Genomic DNA, 18,296 nt, shown 5'->3' with positions numbered 1-18,296 from the left:
CCCAAGTAGCCAACCGTTTAACTGAAGTGAGAATAACACCTAAACACAAATGTTAGGCCCATTTCAGCGCTGATAGCTATACGTCTGGTGTGTGATGATACAGTGAATTATATGTATCGTCAGTTTATCCGTGAGACCTGTCAGATTTTCTACCCCCAGACTATAAATCAAGTAGTTAGTTTGAGGTTATTTTATTGCTTTAGTGCATTGACCTTCAGCCTATATCTATCACCCAGTGTTTACTCGGCGTGTTGTTTTAACCTGCAGACGGGTCACATCATCACTATTTTGGTTTTGCGTGTCCGCCTCTCCCCTGGACTGCCTGTTCTCATGTCCAAGTGTCAAAACAGAAAAGGTTATCAAAGGGACAACATGCAAATCAAACTATTTTAAATGATTATTTCTGAAAGGACAATTCCAGATAATACTGTAATTTGGGTTTGAACCGCAAAGGAACCACATATCACTTGGATTCGTTTAGTTATTGACATGAGATAAACTAGATACGGTAGAGTATTGGTTTAAGCGAATGAGCATTTCCATGAATGATAATTTAATAAAGATACAGTTCAGTAGAAAATGAACTTTAACACTGATATGAACCCAGTGTCCATGGCACGCTGCCTTTCTCATGATAGTCTGGAGACGGCGTAGAAGTTTGTTTTCACATGATTGGACATGGTTGATTTGCTAATTTGTTTATTTGCTATAAATTCCTTCTGTCTTCATGGGGATGTTATTGGGACATGAAATATTGGGCCTCGCATCAAACCATCCTCGGATTAGTGCTCTCTCTCTCTCACATCCACAAACATCAAAACATCCCACAGTTTGACATGCACTGGCACATTTACGTACGTCCATGCCTAATGAACATCCTACGTGCATAAAACTAATTTAGGGCTTTCCGGTAACTCGCTTTAACAAACTACCAGACAGTTCATGATCGACAAACATACTAAAGACTCAAATGTAACTACACATTGGCAACCACTGCACGATATACAGGGTTCGTACGGTCATGGAAAACCTGGAAAAGTCCTGACATTTTTAAATGGTCATTTCCAGTCCTGGAAAAGTCATGGAAAAAACTGAAATCATAAAAGTTTTGGAAAAGTCCTGGAAATTTGTTATAATCCCATGTTCTTTTACGGCGAGTTTGAAATAATTAATATGTTTTTTAAAGAAAGACGCTCAAAATATAACCCGGCGTACTCTCAATACGCACAATTTTCAAAAATGTTCATGTTTATACCAAGATTTCAGTTTGATAATGGACATTTAGTTTAAAGTCATGGGAAAGTCCTGGAAAAGTCATGGAAATCCATTGGTCAAAATGGGTAAGAACCCTGTATATAGTATTAATATGAGGCCGTAAATCACCAACTGACGTCAATTTGATAATCTGATTAAATATCTCTTCAATTCAGGATTCCCTCATACCTCCCGTCCTGTGTAGAATCACAGAATTACCTCATAGAGGCCTCCATGAGTTACAAGTGTTACACTCTGGAAGTAGTAAATATTAAATTGTGAGTGAAATAAGTACTTGGCGGCTCTGTTTCCTGTACCCATGAACGTGACTGTAAAAGCACTCGACTGTAGACGCCATTGGATTGCAGAGCAGAGTCTGTGATTTACCTTCCCAGGGTTATTATTTCTGTTATATTATTACAAAAAGTATGACCTTTTTTCTTATTCATGCATCATTTGATTGCAGTCAGCAAATGGAAAATCAAACTTCAAAAAGATTTTTAAAAAGAAATTAAGAGATTCCGTGATTCACCCTCCTTCTGTTCCTTCGTCTCTAACGGGCCATTTTAGGACATCTCGTAAATCCAGTCAGTTTAACTGTCTTCACATAACACAATCTGCTTTTCTTACTCTCACAACATTCACATGTTTCCTCATGTATAATGTGGATTTCCTCAATAGCTCCTGTAGCGTTCCGCAGCAGGAATTTCAAGTTTCAAGGCGCATTAGCAGGGTGGCGTTGGGATGACGCTGTCTGTCGTCAGTCCCCCACTCTGGTGCAGACTGAAATATGAACAACCGTTGACTGGTTGATGCAGAGATTAATGGTCACCAGAGGGAATCCTACTCACTGCGTTGATCTCGTTATTTTTATTTTGACACTTGTGGATTTGAATGACATTTTCCGTCAACTTCAGGATATATTTTCACAAGCAAAATGAAACTTACGTACATTTGTGTTCTCCTCGGGATGAATCCATACATTTGGCGATCCTATAACTAAACCTTTCGCGCTATCATCAGGTCAAACATGTTGTCCAAAACTAAAGAATGAGATTCATTCAGCACTAACTAGAAAATGTTGGCACGCTCATGTGTTAGCATGCAGACAGCTGTAGGAGAGTTACTGTATGTTGTCCTCATTGAGCACAGAGTAAACATGTTATGTAAAGTAAATGTGACAATACACTTCATCAAATGTTTTGAAATGCTGGTGAGAAGCGGAGAAGGAAGAACATTTATTCTGGGAAATTACCAGACGGGTCCATAAGTATGCCCCATCATCCTAACAGCTGCTGAATGGAAGCAGTAAAGCATTAGTGTCATCATTTCTCAGTGCCGTTATCTAAGTGAGTGTGACTGCACTATCGCCATGACTTCATGGTGGAATTGGATTTTTTTTTAATTATCCCCTCCTGTTTGAAGGTAACACCTGCAGTACCTTTCCTTAGCGCTGCGTGTGATTCAGGGATGAGTATTACCTCATGAGGATGTGAATCGTGCTGAGAGAATAGTGCAACTATACGCTCTCATGGAGATGGTATTGTTATGACTTAACACAGATGAGGAGATGATGCAACATAAAAGACGTTAAAGAAAAGCTTATTGGGTTGTTGCTTCACCTTAAAAGTAGTTGTTTTTTCCCTTCAGACAAACTGTTTGGATAAAGAGTAATTCATCTCTTTATTCAACATGGCCTTTATGAAATTCCATTAATGCATCTTCAAGTAAAATTGAAGGGATGAGAGTAAATTCTGAAAATTATTCTAAAGAAGTACAAGTGAGCAAATGAGACGGAAACTGAGAATAGATGAAGAATGCAGTTCAGTATGTGTCAATAAGGGAAATAAGAAACGCCACCAAGTCTGCATAGTCACCCTGCAGATGTGAGTGTGTGTGGGGGTGTGCATTTGTGTCGGGGTTCGTACGGTCATGGAAAACCTGGAAAAGTCATGGAATTTTAAAATGGTCATTTCCAGGCCTGGAAAAGTCATGGAAAAAACTTAAATCACAAAAGTTTTGGAAAAGTCATGGAAATTTGTTATATTCACATGTTCATTTACGTCGAGTTTAAAATAATTCATATGTTTTTGAAAGGAAGACTCCAATTATAAGCCGGCATAGGCCAAGTCCAAACAGATTTGCACATGAAGGATAATAGTTTGATTAAAAGAATAAACATTTCTATAAGTGTTTCTAAGAATAAACATGTATAGTAATGTTTATTCTATTAAACTATTGTCTCATTCATTTGTTTCATTTAAGGTATATTGTACAGGACTGTCTCAGAAAATTAGAATATTGTGATAAAGTTCTTTATTTTTTATTCTTTAACTCTAAAATCCTATCTCATAAAATTTTCCTCAGACCAAAGATTTATAACAGCAGGAAACCCTTGCAGGTGTTATTTGTTTATATTCTAATATTTAGAGAAGCTGTAAGCCATAATCAGCAATAAGAGACAGTCCTGTATGCTTTCTAATTCTCATTGTTTGAATACAACATTTTCGAAAAGTTTTCATGTACACACCGAGATTTCAGTTTGGTCATGGAAATTTGGTTTAAAGTCCTGGAATTCCATTGGTCAACATGTACGAGCCCTGTTGTGTGTCCACATCATTTTGTAGGAAGATGTTTCCCACATGAACAAACAAACGTAAACAGACAATCCCTGGATCACCAGATATTTAGCAGATCTCTATTAATGTTACTTGTCCAACCTTATGCCCGTCATGTGGCAATGTGATCCCTGTTATGTGATTGGTTGAAGAATTTAGATTTGCTGCTGATATGCGTGTCCATTTGATGTTTTACAGGAGGAAATGTTGCAAGGGCTTCAAGTTCGTGTTGGGCCAGTGCATTCCTGAAGGTAGGGGACACATCTTGGTGTGATTTTTTTTTTTTAAAGTATCGAGTCCTGTAATGTTTGATGTTCACTTTACTTTTTCGCGATTTCTAACCTCATTGAATGTTTACCGACCCATGACGGGCAAATGAGAGATCCCCCTTGTGTGTGTGTGTGTGTGTGTGTTCTAAATTCCTCGTTTATTTCTGTAGACTATGACGTGTGTGCTGACGCCCCCTGTGAGCAACAGTGTACTGACCATTTTGGTCGAGTGGTGTGCACCTGTTACCCTGGATACCGCTACGACCGCGAGCGTCACCGCAACCGAGAGAAACCGTACTGTCTGGGTGAGCCCGAGTTCAGCACCTCATCATTAGGATTTCTCTTTAAAAACTAGAACGGGCACTCGGTAGAGCGCATACCTTCGCATATCACAAGATTGGGCATTGAATTATGAACATTTTGGCATTAGTTGCATGCCAATTGGATAAAAATTGACCGCTATGGTAAAAAGAAGATTTTGACCTTTTCATGATCTTAACCTTGATCTTTGACCCGATCGATCCCAAAATCTAATCAAATGATCCCCTGATAATAACCAATCATCCCACCAAATTTCATGCGATCCGGTTTAATACTTTTTGAGTTATGCGAGTAACACGCACACAAATAAATAAATAAATACACGGCGATTACAACATAACCTTCCGTATTTTCAATGCGAATGTAACGAGGACATGCCTTACATACTCATGTGTAACTAACATGAAGGTGCGTAGATGGCCTGTCAGTTAGCACAAACTTGCACAATTCTACACATATTTAATAGAAATCTTTAAGTACAAGAAGTCAAACTATCTCACACAATCTATAGATTGTGTTGTTCTGGTCAGTCCCAATTTCAACTGAGCTGGGCCACTTGTGTGAAAGACGACAGCAGAGTGTAACGCTGCATAACATGTTTTTGTTTGCTGGTTTTCAAATATGATTTAAGTGCTCCATTGACTATACAAACATAATTACATAATTACAATCTCTCCCCAATTAAATTGTGTTTGGTTTCATTTGGCTTTCAACCCACGATCACATGCAATTCATTACTGTTGAAATGTCATTTGTCTTCCATGAAGAATGGATACATTCGTCTGTACCATATTACACATGCTCAACGCGGTATGTAAAACATGCATGTTCTTTGTCTCTCTCCATTTTCTCCGTCGGTCACTAAAACATATAGACGTCAACGAATGTGCAGACGAAAACATGACCGTGTGCTCTCAGATCTGCGTCAATTCTGTGGGGACGTACAGGTGTGAGTGTGCGACGGGCTATTTCCTGGAAGGAGATGGGAAAACATGCACCAAGGGGGAGAGAGGTGAGAATGGTATTTTTACTCTGACGTTTTTATTCGACTGCGATGTGGAGCTGACCACACATTGTTATTTAGTGGGAGAAAATGAGATTGTGGAGGGGAGGGGGGGTGAGGGGGAGGGGTGCTCTGGTACTGCAAACATAGGCACCTGGTAATCATTACACATCCTGGCTCCATGTGCATGTCAGAACATTTCTGGCTCCCGAACATACCGCTGCCCCCGTGACTCCTGGTTTTCGGATTTGCGGGATGCCTTTTTAAGGAAAACATCGCAGAAGGTCAGGGCGGTAATAAAGTCTTATTTGCCCCACATTCAGTTGCAAATGAAGCGTTCAATGGCTGCAGATGTGCTACTTCCTCCCATGAGTTTATCTTCCATTACCTACTATAAAGTGGTAGACATAACACAGATGAGGAGATGATGCAACATAAAAGACGTTAAAGAAAAGCTTATTTGGGTTGTTGCTTCACCTTAAGAGTAGTTTTTTTTCTCTCGCCTTCAGACAAACCGTTTGGATAAAGAGTTATTCATCTCTTCATTCAACTTTATGAAATTCCATTAATGCATTTTCAAGTAAAATTGAAGGGATGAGAGTAAATTCTGAAAAGTATTCTAAAGAAAAGAAGTCCAAGTGAGCAAATGAGACGGAAACCGAGAATAGATGAAGAATGCAGTTCAGTATGTGTCGATAAGGGAAATAAGAAACGCCACCAAGTCTGCATAGTCCACCCTGCAGATGTGAGTGTGTGTGTGTGGGTGTTTCTGTCAGGGTTCGTACGGTCATGGAAAACCTGGAAAAGTCATGGAATTTTAAAATGGTCATTTCCAGGCCTGGAAAAGTCATGGAAAAAACTAAAATCACAAAAGTTTGGGAAAAGTCATATTCACATGTTCATTTACGCCGAGTTTAAAATAATTCATATGTTTTTGAAAGGAAGACTCAAATTATAAACTGGCATAGGCCAAGTCCACCAAGTCTGCATAGACCACCCTGCAGATGTGTGTGTGTGTGTGTGTGTGGGGGGTGTACTTACTCCCATGAGTTTATCTTCCATTACCTACTATAACGTTTAAGGAGAAGCTAAAGAGTAATAAACGGTGGCTCGTATCGTCTTGTTCCTGCTTCATAACGTAGTGTCCAGACATTTCCACTTTTCCATAGAATAGCAGCATTTGTAGAGATGAAGCCGTTTCCCTACCGGCCAGAGAAAACCACGCGACATATATTTCATTTTTCATTTCATTTATTTATTTATTTCTACAGGGACCGCACACATGAATCAACCCATGGGTAAATGTGTTGACGTTAGCTAAGGTTGTGGTCCCTGTGGCCCGATGTTACAGCCTTCCTAAAGGAGAAAGAGGTTAACACAGTAACATAGCTCCGTACATCCTATGTTGTCATTTTTTCCTACAGCATTGTGTTCTGAATGAAGAGTTCTTGCTTGTAGAACATTTTGTAAAATGTTAAAACAGGCAAACATGTCATTTTAATGCATCGTTTCCAGGAGTCAGACATTAGTTCAGCTCTCGTCTGCTAAGCGGCTCTGATGGATACACCCTCTTCCCGACGAGGACGAGGATCTTAAGGGAACCGCTTAGTGTTCCAGAGACCTGGTACTGTGTTGTGTTTGTGGTTCTTCTAATTGGATTGCTTTCACACAATTTAAAGACATACTTGCTCAAATCCGAGTATATTCTTCCATATATTTAGTCAACAAAGTGGTGTTTTTTCCTGATTTTCTGAAAGAATTATTTTCTGCCAACTTTTGTTTGTTTTATTTTATTTTGTTTATTTTATTTATTTCCAGCAGTGCATCTCTATGAGAAGTCTGACAACGTGATGAACGCTGGAACTTGCTCAGCCACGTGTGACGATTTCCTCCAGATCCGGATGTCTGTCTTCCAGCTTAAACAGAAGGTAAGAGTCGGAAAACAAATGGAAAAGTATCCATCCATCCATTATCCAAACCGCGTATACTTTTTTTAGGGGCGTGGGGCGCTGGAGCCGATCCCAGCTCACATTGGGCGAAATTGAAAAATATGCATCTTGCAAATATTCAATTTAGTCCATGCAGTTTACGAGTAATGCTTCACCCTTTTCATCCTAAATAAAACCCCAGTGAGCATCGAACTCGTCTTCTTTATTCAGCCGACTGTAAATATCTGTGGAGCTGCTCTGTTTCTTTATCACCACCTGAAGATCTGGCTTTCTTTCTAAAGACTACATATCTGCCAGTATTTCAGAAGCAGCACCAGGCAGATTTGTACAGCTCCCTTAAGATTTATTAGAGCACTTAAAAAGCAATCAATAAATGTCCTGACAAACCTTCCTCAATGTAGCTTGTAGATGTGTTCCTTAACCCTCCTGTTACCTTTAGGGTCAATTTGACCCCATTCAATGTTTAACCCTCCTGTTACCTTTATATTTACTGACATGTTTTACCCTCGGGGTCAATTTGACTCCAGCTATTAAAACCTCCAGAAAATTATTAGAATTAATATTGTTTCCCAAGTTTAAGTGTGAGGTACTTTATGTTTGTTAACTACCTAAATAGCCCTTTAAATATATAAAAAAGTTGATATTTCTTATATGTTTGACACAGTGAAAAGCAGCCTGGGGTCAAATTGACCCCAAAGAACACCGACATTAAACATTGAATGGGGTCAAATTGACCCTAAAGGTAACAGGATTGTTAAGTGTGACTTAGTGGGCGGTTTGGTGAACAGTGGGGTTGCATTTCTCTGTTCGTAAACAAGGCAGCTATATACAGTATATATGCCTCTTTTATTCTTCTTTATATTAATCCATTGAGAACTAAACTAAAACACTATATTATTGCACATGGGGAAGTGTATTGCCATTTACTCGTTTCATTGTAAGGTTAGAAGGTTAAAGAATGAATTCACAATCACACCGAGGTTCAACCCCCCGTGCCCAAGGTCACTGTGTGTGTGTGTGTGTGTGCACTTGCCACATAGCGAGGTCTTTCGAATGTGTCCCTGTGGGACTGCCATATCCACGTGATGTTACGCTGAGATCAAAGATGACTTTTCCCGAGGATGTCGCTTAGCATACAGAGCAGGAACTGAATAATGCAGCGGGGTTACCTGGCCCTGCGTCGGTCCGAGTTGCAGCGCGTAGCAGATGGAGGATCAGCTTTCATCTACGGCTGGCTGTCACTTTAATGTAATTTTACTTGACGTTGGCCCTTCAGTGTGTAATTTCCTTCCTGTTTGGACTTTGTAAAACATATTGAGAAATGACAACCGACTGAATGTTTCACATTTGGATGTTTGACATCGCGTTCAGATTACGGAAACAAAGACGTGAATATGTATTTTAGTTTATTTGATTTATCATTCATACAGTTGTTTGTAGTTGACTTGTCATTGACCTGTTCATTAAGTCATTGTTCTCGTATTCTAGATGGCCATGCTGTCGAACAGTGCCGACATCCGCGAGCAGATGACCAGCCACAAAATCCTGACGTCGCCCGTATTTCTACCGGGGCCTCCAGGTCTCCCGGGTCCTCCAGGTAAACCCATAAAGTTAAAAATAATAAAACTATGTCAGATGTGCGTAAGGAAACTGGCTTGAATCCAGCAGGGATAGTTCAGTCTGAAGCGAGACTCTGAGTCGACGGCCATGACGGGCACAGCTGGACTTTAAGAAATATGCTCACATCAGCATGCTGACAGTGACCACGCTTATATATATATGTATATATATATGTGTGTGTGTATGTATGCTAATAACAACTAAAAACAGACTATTAACTGGAGCAGATGGCAATGCCATTAATTTGTATTGGAGAGTTTGGTTATGAACTAAAGTACTGGACAAATGTAATGTGTGACCTGCTGATGGCGATCAAAGAACCGTGACTAACATTTATCACGAGGGGGATGGCGTATCTTTATCAAGTGTCACAGTAATCTATCCATTAATTGTGATTTCAATCGGAACCACAAATGTCAACCTCATGGTGGTCCTCGAGGAAAAGTCTTACAATCCCCTTTAGTATTCATAATCTGATGAGTGTCTGTCCCAAAGTGTGTGTCCATGTATCCAGTCGATATTTATTACCTTCGCATTGAAAATGCGGAAGGTAATGTTTTGATCGCCGTGTATTTATTTATTTATTTGTATGCGTGTTACTCAAGCATAACTCAAAAAGTATAAAACCGAATCGCATGAAATTTGGTGGGATGATTGGTTATTATCCGGGGACCATTTGATTTGATTTTGGGATCGATCGGGTCAAAGGTCATGGTCAAGGTCATGAAAAGGTCAAAATCTTCTTTTTACCATTTATCCAATTGGCATGCAACTAATGCCAAAATGTTCATAATTCAATGCCCAATCTTGTGATATGCGAAGGTATGCGCTCTACCGAGTGCCCATTCTAGTTGTAGATGTTTCACCAAATACATTCAAACCTAACCCTGGACGGCGGTGGCACTCGAGGAATAGACAATGGACAGACCACCTGACCATCCTTTCTAGAACCCTCGCCTGCCTCCAAAAATTGTTTTGATTGACCTTTTTTGTGTGTAGTTGTCTTTAGTTCACTAATATGAGTCTGCATTGTTTTAGGGGATTCTGGCTCAGAGGGCCCTCCAGGACTTGCAGGGCTGTTGGGGCCCCCTGGGTCTCCCGGTCCCAGAGGCTTGATGGGACCCATTGGACCCACACCAGACCTGTCTCATATCAAACGGGGTTCCAGAGGACCTGTGGTCAGTTACCAAACTTTTTTTTCTTATTTATTCTCAATAATTGTGTTTAACCAAACTCTACCACACATTGGATTATCCCCGATACACAATAGATGTTCAGTCTGAGTTGGTGTGTGACGGTGACCTTTCCTGACTCTTCCATTGTCCTTATGTTCTGTTGCTTCAGTTCCTCACTGCACAATTAAACTGGATGACAAGAATAAATGCAATAAAACCGTGAAACGCTTTTTTTTCTAATTAAATGTATGTTGCAGATCTAAATTCAATATAAAAATCATCCAGGTAATTTGTTCTTATTCTGCAACGTGATACACGCCTCAGGAGAGCTGATTGATTCGTCTTTTAAAAAGAGAGCATGAGTAGAGTGCAGTCAAGTATCTATTGTGTTTCAGCTGACGCATTTCAGGAAAGAGCCATCCCATTACTCTCACTCTTTATGAAACCTAAACTTCCACACGGGGAACAGGGATGAAACACTTAACGGCAGTAATAACAAAGAAGTCTGAATCCATTTACAGCTTTACTTGTTTTCTTTGGCTCGCTGTGTTCTTCTGCTCGGTCTTGCCTGAAAGTGTGAACCCCTCGGTGTTGAAGTGTGGGATCGAATTCAAGAATGTGCAGGAAGTGGCCATAAATACATTGTTCTACTTTTTAAAGCCCGAGTATATATGCTATCCCATTATTCATAAATCAGACCATCAACACTTGCAATTAGTTATATCACGAGCTGCATGAGGCCAAGTGTGTGTGTGTGTACATTGTATAGGGAGTGTGTGTGTGTACATTGTTTAGGGAGTGTGTGTGTGTACATTGTATAGGGAGTGTGTGTGTGTGTGTACATTGTATAGGGAGTGTGTGTGTGTGTACATTGTATAGGGAGTGTGTGTATAGGGTGTGTGTGTGTGTAAATTGTTTAGGGAGTGTGTGTACATTGTAGAGGGAGTGTGTGTGTGTGTGTACATTGTATAGGGAGTGTGTGTGTGTGTGTACATTGTATAGGGAGTGTGTGTACATTGTATAGGGAGTGTGTGTGTACATTGTATAGGGCGTGTGTGTGTACATTGTATAGGGAGTGTGTGTGTGTACATTGTATAGGGAGTGTGTGTGTACATTGTTTAGGGAGTGTGTACATTGTATAGGGAGTGTGTGTGTGTACATTGTATAGGGTGTGTGTGTACACATTGTATAGGGAGTGTGTGTGTGTAAAAGAAGTGTGAACACATTGTGTGTGTTCCGTGACACGCTAATCCATTTAATCGGTGCACATGCTGCTGAGGTCTGAATGAAATAGAGTTGTTCTTCTCTCCACAAAAAACCCACTAGATTCTGAACACCGTGGTTTGGACTCCAGCTCACACACGTCAGTGTTTTTAGAGATGATGATGGTGTGACTCACCGGCTTGGTACTCATCTGAATATTGTCTGTACTCCCTATACAATGTGTTCACACGTCTTTTAATGCTGAATATTTCAGGGAAGAGATCAAAGCGCTCTTCTATCGAGCTGAAGTCACTTAAAAATGGCCTGGAGGCGGGCTCAGAGCTAATCCTGGATAATCAACGTTGGTGGAGCACGACGAAGATGTCGGATTAGAATAAATTGGTTTTCTGTGGAAATATTGAAGTGAACATTAACACGTTTCCGAGTGCAAGGGTGGGAAACCCGATCAGATAGAGAGTCGCATGCAAATTCCCCTCACAAAATCCAGTTGTATGTCTTTGGAGAGTGAAAGGAAACCGATATGAAAAGCATTTTTTTTTCTTTCCTACATTTAACAGGGCCCTCCAGGAGCGGCGGGAAAAGACGGCCCAAAGGTGAGGTCAGATGATATGTTGTCAACTAATCTGTGTAACATGACTTTGCATAACTAATCTAGATGAGTCTCTTTTTGTTGTTGTTGTTGCACATTGGAGAACAGGAGTCTAGCGTGGTGCCGTTCAGGCAGAGGACTCATTCGTGTTGGCAGCAGAATTTTACTCTTGGCCCGTCTCAAAGAAAAGATGAGAGAGTTGCAAAAAGATTCCCAAATACCAACTTGATATATTTACCTCATCTGCCAATTTATCCGTCAAAAGATATTTCTCAATAGCCAAAACGTCTCTCAACATCCAAATGCGAAAGCAGAAGGCGAGTAGGTGCCAGGGTTCTCACAAATCATCAGCTCCGTGCTTCACAGGCGGCGCGCGTCCCTTAGAGGATAAGATCACTACAAGCTGCTACAGGAGGAGGAGGAGGAGGAGGAAATATTTTGCCTGACATGAGAGCTCCTTGGCCCAAACTTGTGGCTGATTTGCAGATGCCCAATCAGATCTGAGATTACAGATTATGTCAAAGCATTAATATTTGTTCGGAGCAGGAAAAAGACCGGGTCGAGACCCGCAGGTCGGCGTAGGAGATCTTTTTAGGGTCCGCTAATAAATGTGCAGAATTTCTACCCGTCTATTTTTTTTATTTTTTTTATTATGGTTTATTTAGTAAGGGACAGTGCACATTGATAAAAACATTTCAGTAAATGTGCCAGTTAGCCAAGAGGCTATTTTTCATCTGTATTTTTTATTTCAATTTTTTATTTGCAGCACACTTTTAAACCACGTGAAGGAGCCTCAATGTTGGTTTTTATTTGGATAATTGTTGCCTACTTGGCTTACATTCAGTTTGTTTCACTGATCAATGTAAAAGAATGAGATGTTAGCTCTGCCTGAAGGCTTTTATTTTGTCTTATTTATGAAGTATTTAACAAGTGTATATGTTTTCAATTACAAATCCATAAAAAAAAAGTTAGGATTTCTCAAACATACTGTTTATCTTTTTTCTTTTTTCAAAGCTGGTTTACCTGCCCAACATAATGAGGTGATGTCAGGAACATTCATTTACCCACAAATGTGCTCTGCGTGATTAATAGATGAAGCCTGTTTGAGTCACAATGGTTTGGTCATTTTTAAAAAGTGGCCCCCAGAGACAAAAAACAATGTTTTGCATACAAGTTCCTCAGTAAGAATTGATGAACAGGAAGTCTGTTCAAGTGGCAACCCGGAACTTCCTCCTGAGGCTATTGCGGTTGTCTGGAATATCACATGGATTTGGTGAACAGCTGAGAGAGGTAGTGAGCTCTCAAAAGGATAACTGGGATGTTTTTATTGTTGTTGTTGCTTCGCATCCCCACGAAGCCTCAGCAAAGTGTTTTTCAAAGGCTCCAGCAGATGGTTAAGCATTAGATTAAAGCGGCACGATGAAGTTTCCACCCTGGTTACGGTGAGATTTGTCTTTGCATTTTTCCCATTTAAATCTGATTTGCTTGTGCCTTCTTTCTCATGTTGTGATATTCCTCTGAAAGACGATCAACGAGCAGCTGCAGTCAGAAACACAAGATCGTGTTACAAAGTTGAAGTTAAAACGTCCTGTAAACCTGTGTTGGTGGATTGGTGGTGCAGTGACAGTGGTAGGGTCTCCCTCCGTGTCACGGGAAAGTTGACTAGAATGGGGAGATGGGTCTCTGTGACCCAGAGCAGCCAGTTGAGGTAGACCTCAGGCCGAAGAGTCATTATAGTCAGACAGGAATCTGGGTTTGACGCTATAAAAAAAACCAGAATTGAAATCATATTTCTTAGGCGAGTCATCCATGTCACTGAGCGAGGGAAGTACGAGGTATAAACGGGGTTCGTACGGTCATAGGAAACCTGGAAGTCATGGATTTTTAAAATGGTAAAGTCATGGAAAAAACTTAAATCATCAAAGTTTTGGAAAAGTCATGGAAATTTGTTATAATCACGTGTTCATTTATGCCGAGTTTGAAATAATTAATATATTTTTTAAAGAAAGACGCTCAAAATATAAGCTGGTGTACGCTTTCGATACGCAACATTTTCTAAATTGTTCATGTTTATACCGAGATTTCAGTTTGGTCATGGACATTTGTTTTAAAGTCATGGAAATGTCCTGGAAATCCATCGGTCACAATGTGTGAACCCTGTATAAAGGTGTTCCGGGTAGAACGAGATCCAAGAGGCGATGTTTGCTTGGCTTGGGGATCACGGATGGAACAACTTGGGTGCATCTGCTTTCTTGACTTAGTTCCTCTGTCTTCTCCCACCACAGCCGGGATGTTTGTGTGGATAGATTGGAGGTTGATAGTAATCTGTCTCTCTGAGGAACAAATCCAAACCATCTGCCAAAACACTGCCAGCCCCGGTGTGACCCTGAGCCCGGCTAACAACCACCGGGGTCCGGCCTGTGTGTGTGTGTGTGTGTGTGTGTGTGTGCGTGTGTGGGTCAACAGGCGGCCATGATACTTGTCGAGCCTCATGTATGTTTATGTCGTATGAACGGGGCCCAGTTTCAGGACAAGTTCTAGAATTTGGGAAATGCATTAACATTATTATGAGTTGGATAAGATGGATAAGGCACCACTCTGATGTCATAAAGCCATAAAGTAGGAATCCAATTAGCGTAGCTTCACTAATTAACATGTTTTGTTTGCGTTTGTTTAAGCTGTACACCAAATAATGGCCAAATGTGTTTTTACATGTCCGGTTGGTTCATGGATCAAATGAAGGAGATGTAATGCGTGAATTAGTGAGTTTTAGAGGTGACGGGTGCTGTCTGCGACTTTAGAGAGCCAGGCTACCTGCTCCCAGTCTTTATGCTAAGCTAACGTAATCACCTCCCAGGTCCAGTGCCATTCGTAACATACAGACATGAGTGTTGTCAATGGTGTTGTTGTTGTTGTGTCAAACCATTTCACAGTTATTGAATCATTAATGTCCTTAAAGGGACATGCGTGCTTATAGTTAGTCTCATCCTGATCTCACGTTTCCCTCCTTTCCTCTAGCTCTTAAAAACTAAACTATAGGAATTATTTGTGTGCTTCTCTCACAACTGTAATTCCTATAAGATGTATATTTGTTTTGTTTCCCCAGGGGGAGAGAGGAGCTTCTGGGCCTGTCGGACCACCAGTAAGATTCTAGTCATCTATTTTGATGCCACACTAATGAGATATAGATAGATGGATAGATGGAGATACTTTATTTATCCCGCAAGGGGACATTGTTGTACTTGTTACTATTATCCAGAACAATAGAGTTTGTAAAGTAGTTCTGAAACTGGGCACTTCGCAAATGATGGAAAACAGGCTTCCGGACGCGCATGGATTAAGTTATCAACATTTAATGGCAGGAAGTGTAAAACAAACATTCGAGGCTCACGACCGCGCTCTTCTTCGGCTCCTCCCCCTCCTTCCGGCGTCGAGGATACCTGTGGAAGAGACCCGATTTCTCTAATCCACGGAGTTTTATACTCAATGTCCCTGGCCCCGGTCAAAACGTCACTTCAGGTCAAGTCGCTAAACAAGTATTTTCACAATAAGAGTCCCGTCTTGTTATTGTCTGCATTAAAGTCACTTTCACAATAAAAGTCCCTTGTTATTGTAAGTCACTTGACGGAATTCAACCGGCCTCGTCAATCTATAATACGAACATACAGTCACTCTCATGCAACATACATTACTTCTTGCCATTTACATTTGCATAGAGTAAACATTACCCCTATGCTTCATAACACATTAATAACAATATCAATATTCTCCCTAATATTTTCTATTATAATATCTTTCTATATGTATTAATTTAAAACATAAGACCTCTGCAGATGTTATCAAAATAAACTATTACAACCTAACAAGTTCCTCTAAAGCTTGCATGAGAACCAGACCACTGGGGACTCTGGACACCAGACAACGCAGTTAATGAAAGTGTCCAACTCGAGCTAAATAGTGTGCAGCCCAGCGTAAGCATCGTCCTCTTGGATAAACACTGATGCTGCTCGTGTTTATCGAATCCTGAGAAACGTCGACCAGTCGCAGACGGTCCATTGATCAGCTGGATTTCTGTTGTGACAATCTGAGATTTATTAATACATATAGAGACGCAGAAGAAATGTAATCGTCCCGTGTAAAAAGTAGAGTAACTACATGATATCTCCAGAAAACATTTTTAAGATAATAAACTGGGTATTTAATGAATAATAACCGTGTGTTTCCCTCGACCGGCAGGGCCCTCCAGGCTCCTTCGACTTCCTGCTTCTGCTGATGGCCGACATCCGTAACGACATCGCCGACCTGCAGAGCAAGGTGTACGGGCGGCCCTCGCTCTCTCCGGGGGACCTCGCCGTGGAGCCCGACAGCTGGCGGGACAACCAGGACGGTCTGGATACGGGCTCAGGTGAGGACCATAAGGACCCTCCACCTCCACCAGGCCGAGCATCCAAGAGGAACAGGAAGAGGAAACCAGCGCGAGAGAGGACAGACTTTGACTGGAATATTTAAGGGGGTGGGTTTAAATACTTGGTGTCGGGTGTACATGTTGAAGGGGTTTGCATTTTTTATTTAAACATAATGAGCTGTATGCCTGTCGATCACAGATGTATATTTTTGTATGATATATGAGTTTGTGTGAATATTTTTTAACTAAATGAGTACTGTGCAAATGCATGTTTTTTTAATTATATATTTTCAGAAACGTATGGTTCATTAAACAAGTCTCTCATGAGAGCAGCTTTTAAACTCTACTTTATGACGGTGTATTATTCTGTTTCTCACGCATTGCATCAGAGAGGGAGCCCACCCGAAACCCAACGGATGAATCGATCACAAATAAATTCACAAGAGGGGTTAAAACGGCACAAATGTTGGACTGTGAATCAAATGCCATTATTCTTCATTTGTAAAACACCTCACTGTAGTTTTTAGTTGCTATGGCAGCAAAGTAAAAATAATTAGAAGATGGAAAAGAATACCTGCATTTATTTTTGTCGAAAGTTCATTTTAATATCAAAATCAGCTTTGTTGCCCATCTGTACCCATATAAGGAATTAGTTGTTTTTTTGTTGCTGTAAATGTACTTCCACAGAAATAGTATGCAAGACAAAAGGTAAACAAATAGGTAAACATAAACAGTGGACTCTTCTGTACATACTCGACTGTGGGTCATGGTTATCTGATAGTTCTCCACCAGAGGGCGACACTCTCAAAGCCCCTCAGTCGCTCAGGATAAAGACTTACGTCATAACTGGAGGTGTTTATGCAGCAGCCGAAATATCTGCGGTTTCTTTTGTCCAGGAACAAGTGCATCTCTGGTGTTTCTATTAAAAAGCTCACATGGTGTTTGACCTTAAAGTCCCCCGTTGTTGTATTTATGATCAGTATCACATTTAATTTAATAAGCGTATTTGTGTACTTAGAAAAGAATATACTATAGAAGTCTGAATTATTATTATTAATTGATGGATTTTAGAACACAATGTATTTATAAGCAAATATAAGGACGATTGTTTGGCAACAAACAATCTTTACTTACCTTTATAGATGTTCATGACTATTGACCTTTTGAAATATATTTAACTTTGAATATGTCAATATTTGACAACCCCAATAGGATTAGACGATGTAACTTTGCAGCTGGAACTTGTTGAGCCTCTGGAGTGAGAATGAGGTTTTAGAAGAAAGACGAGCATGTCCTGTAGCTCCAGACAACAAGGTGATGTCACGTATTACATGTTCAAAACACACTGCCTTGCTCAACAGCGCTGGTCTGAGGCTGTTATGGTGCTTGTTTTCCTTCATAAAAGATATCAAGTTATTTACTACATCTGTCAAGTGAGTATTTTATCCTTTTTATTTTACACATTTTTAAGATGAAACATGTTGACCTTTAAAGCTCATTCACTATTGATTATCATTGTTTTATGTAGGTGTTTTATACATCTTATCTCTGCATCATAATCATTTCTTCTTCTTTTTTGCATTGCCAACTTAACCACTACACTGCTGATACAACATTAACTTATGCAAGGAATGTAAACTTGATTTTTTTGAGGGGGTGAAAAATCTAAATACTTTTCTTCTCTTTTTCTACCACTAATAATATGTTTGGCTAAATATCAATAGAGCATCCAGTGTGGCATCCTCTGCTCCCGAGACTCTCGTGAGGAGGCTGTCCGGGTTTCCCAGGAAGCTTGAGGTATGTTGTCATTTTGAACCGTTTGAGCTCCACTCATTCTATCAATAGAGTTTGGGTTGTATCTGGTGGATA

At 40.3% G+C, this 18,296-nt stretch overlaps 1 protein-coding gene across 3 annotated transcripts in view; it reads left to right on the top strand.

The window, feature by feature from the left end:
* ccbe1 (collagen and calcium binding EGF domains 1) overlaps positions 1-16,773 on the top strand; it is a 37,675-nt gene extending 20,902 nt beyond the window's left edge. The window contains exons 4-12 of one of the 3 annotated variants that reach the window (XM_056433103.1): positions 4,071-4,123; positions 4,312-4,446; positions 5,337-5,474; positions 7,287-7,393; positions 8,903-9,011; positions 10,073-10,212; positions 11,991-12,026; positions 15,129-15,164; positions 16,259-16,773. In XM_056433103.1, the coding sequence (XP_056289078.1) occupies positions 4,071-4,123; positions 4,312-4,446; positions 5,337-5,474; positions 7,287-7,393; positions 8,903-9,011; positions 10,073-10,212; positions 11,991-12,026; positions 15,129-15,164; positions 16,259-16,531 (1,027 nt within the window). In that variant the 3' untranslated portion in view covers positions 16,532-16,773. Of the gene's footprint in view, positions 1-4,070; positions 4,124-4,311; positions 4,447-5,336; positions 5,475-7,283; positions 7,394-8,902; positions 9,012-10,072; positions 10,213-11,990; positions 12,027-15,128; positions 15,165-16,258 lie in introns of all 3 variants that reach the window. The other 2 variants (XM_056433102.1, XM_056433104.1) reach the window with 2 other exon arrangements.
* Positions 16,774-18,296: the final 1,523 nt, after the last annotated feature.

The sequence above is a fragment of the Pseudoliparis swirei genome, chromosome 15 (genome assembly GCF_029220125.1).
Source record: "Pseudoliparis swirei isolate HS2019 ecotype Mariana Trench chromosome 15, NWPU_hadal_v1, whole genome shotgun sequence".
Lineage (NCBI taxonomy): Eukaryota > Metazoa > Chordata > Actinopteri > Perciformes > Liparidae > Pseudoliparis > Pseudoliparis swirei.
This window is presented reverse-complemented; position numbering and strand designations above follow the sequence as displayed.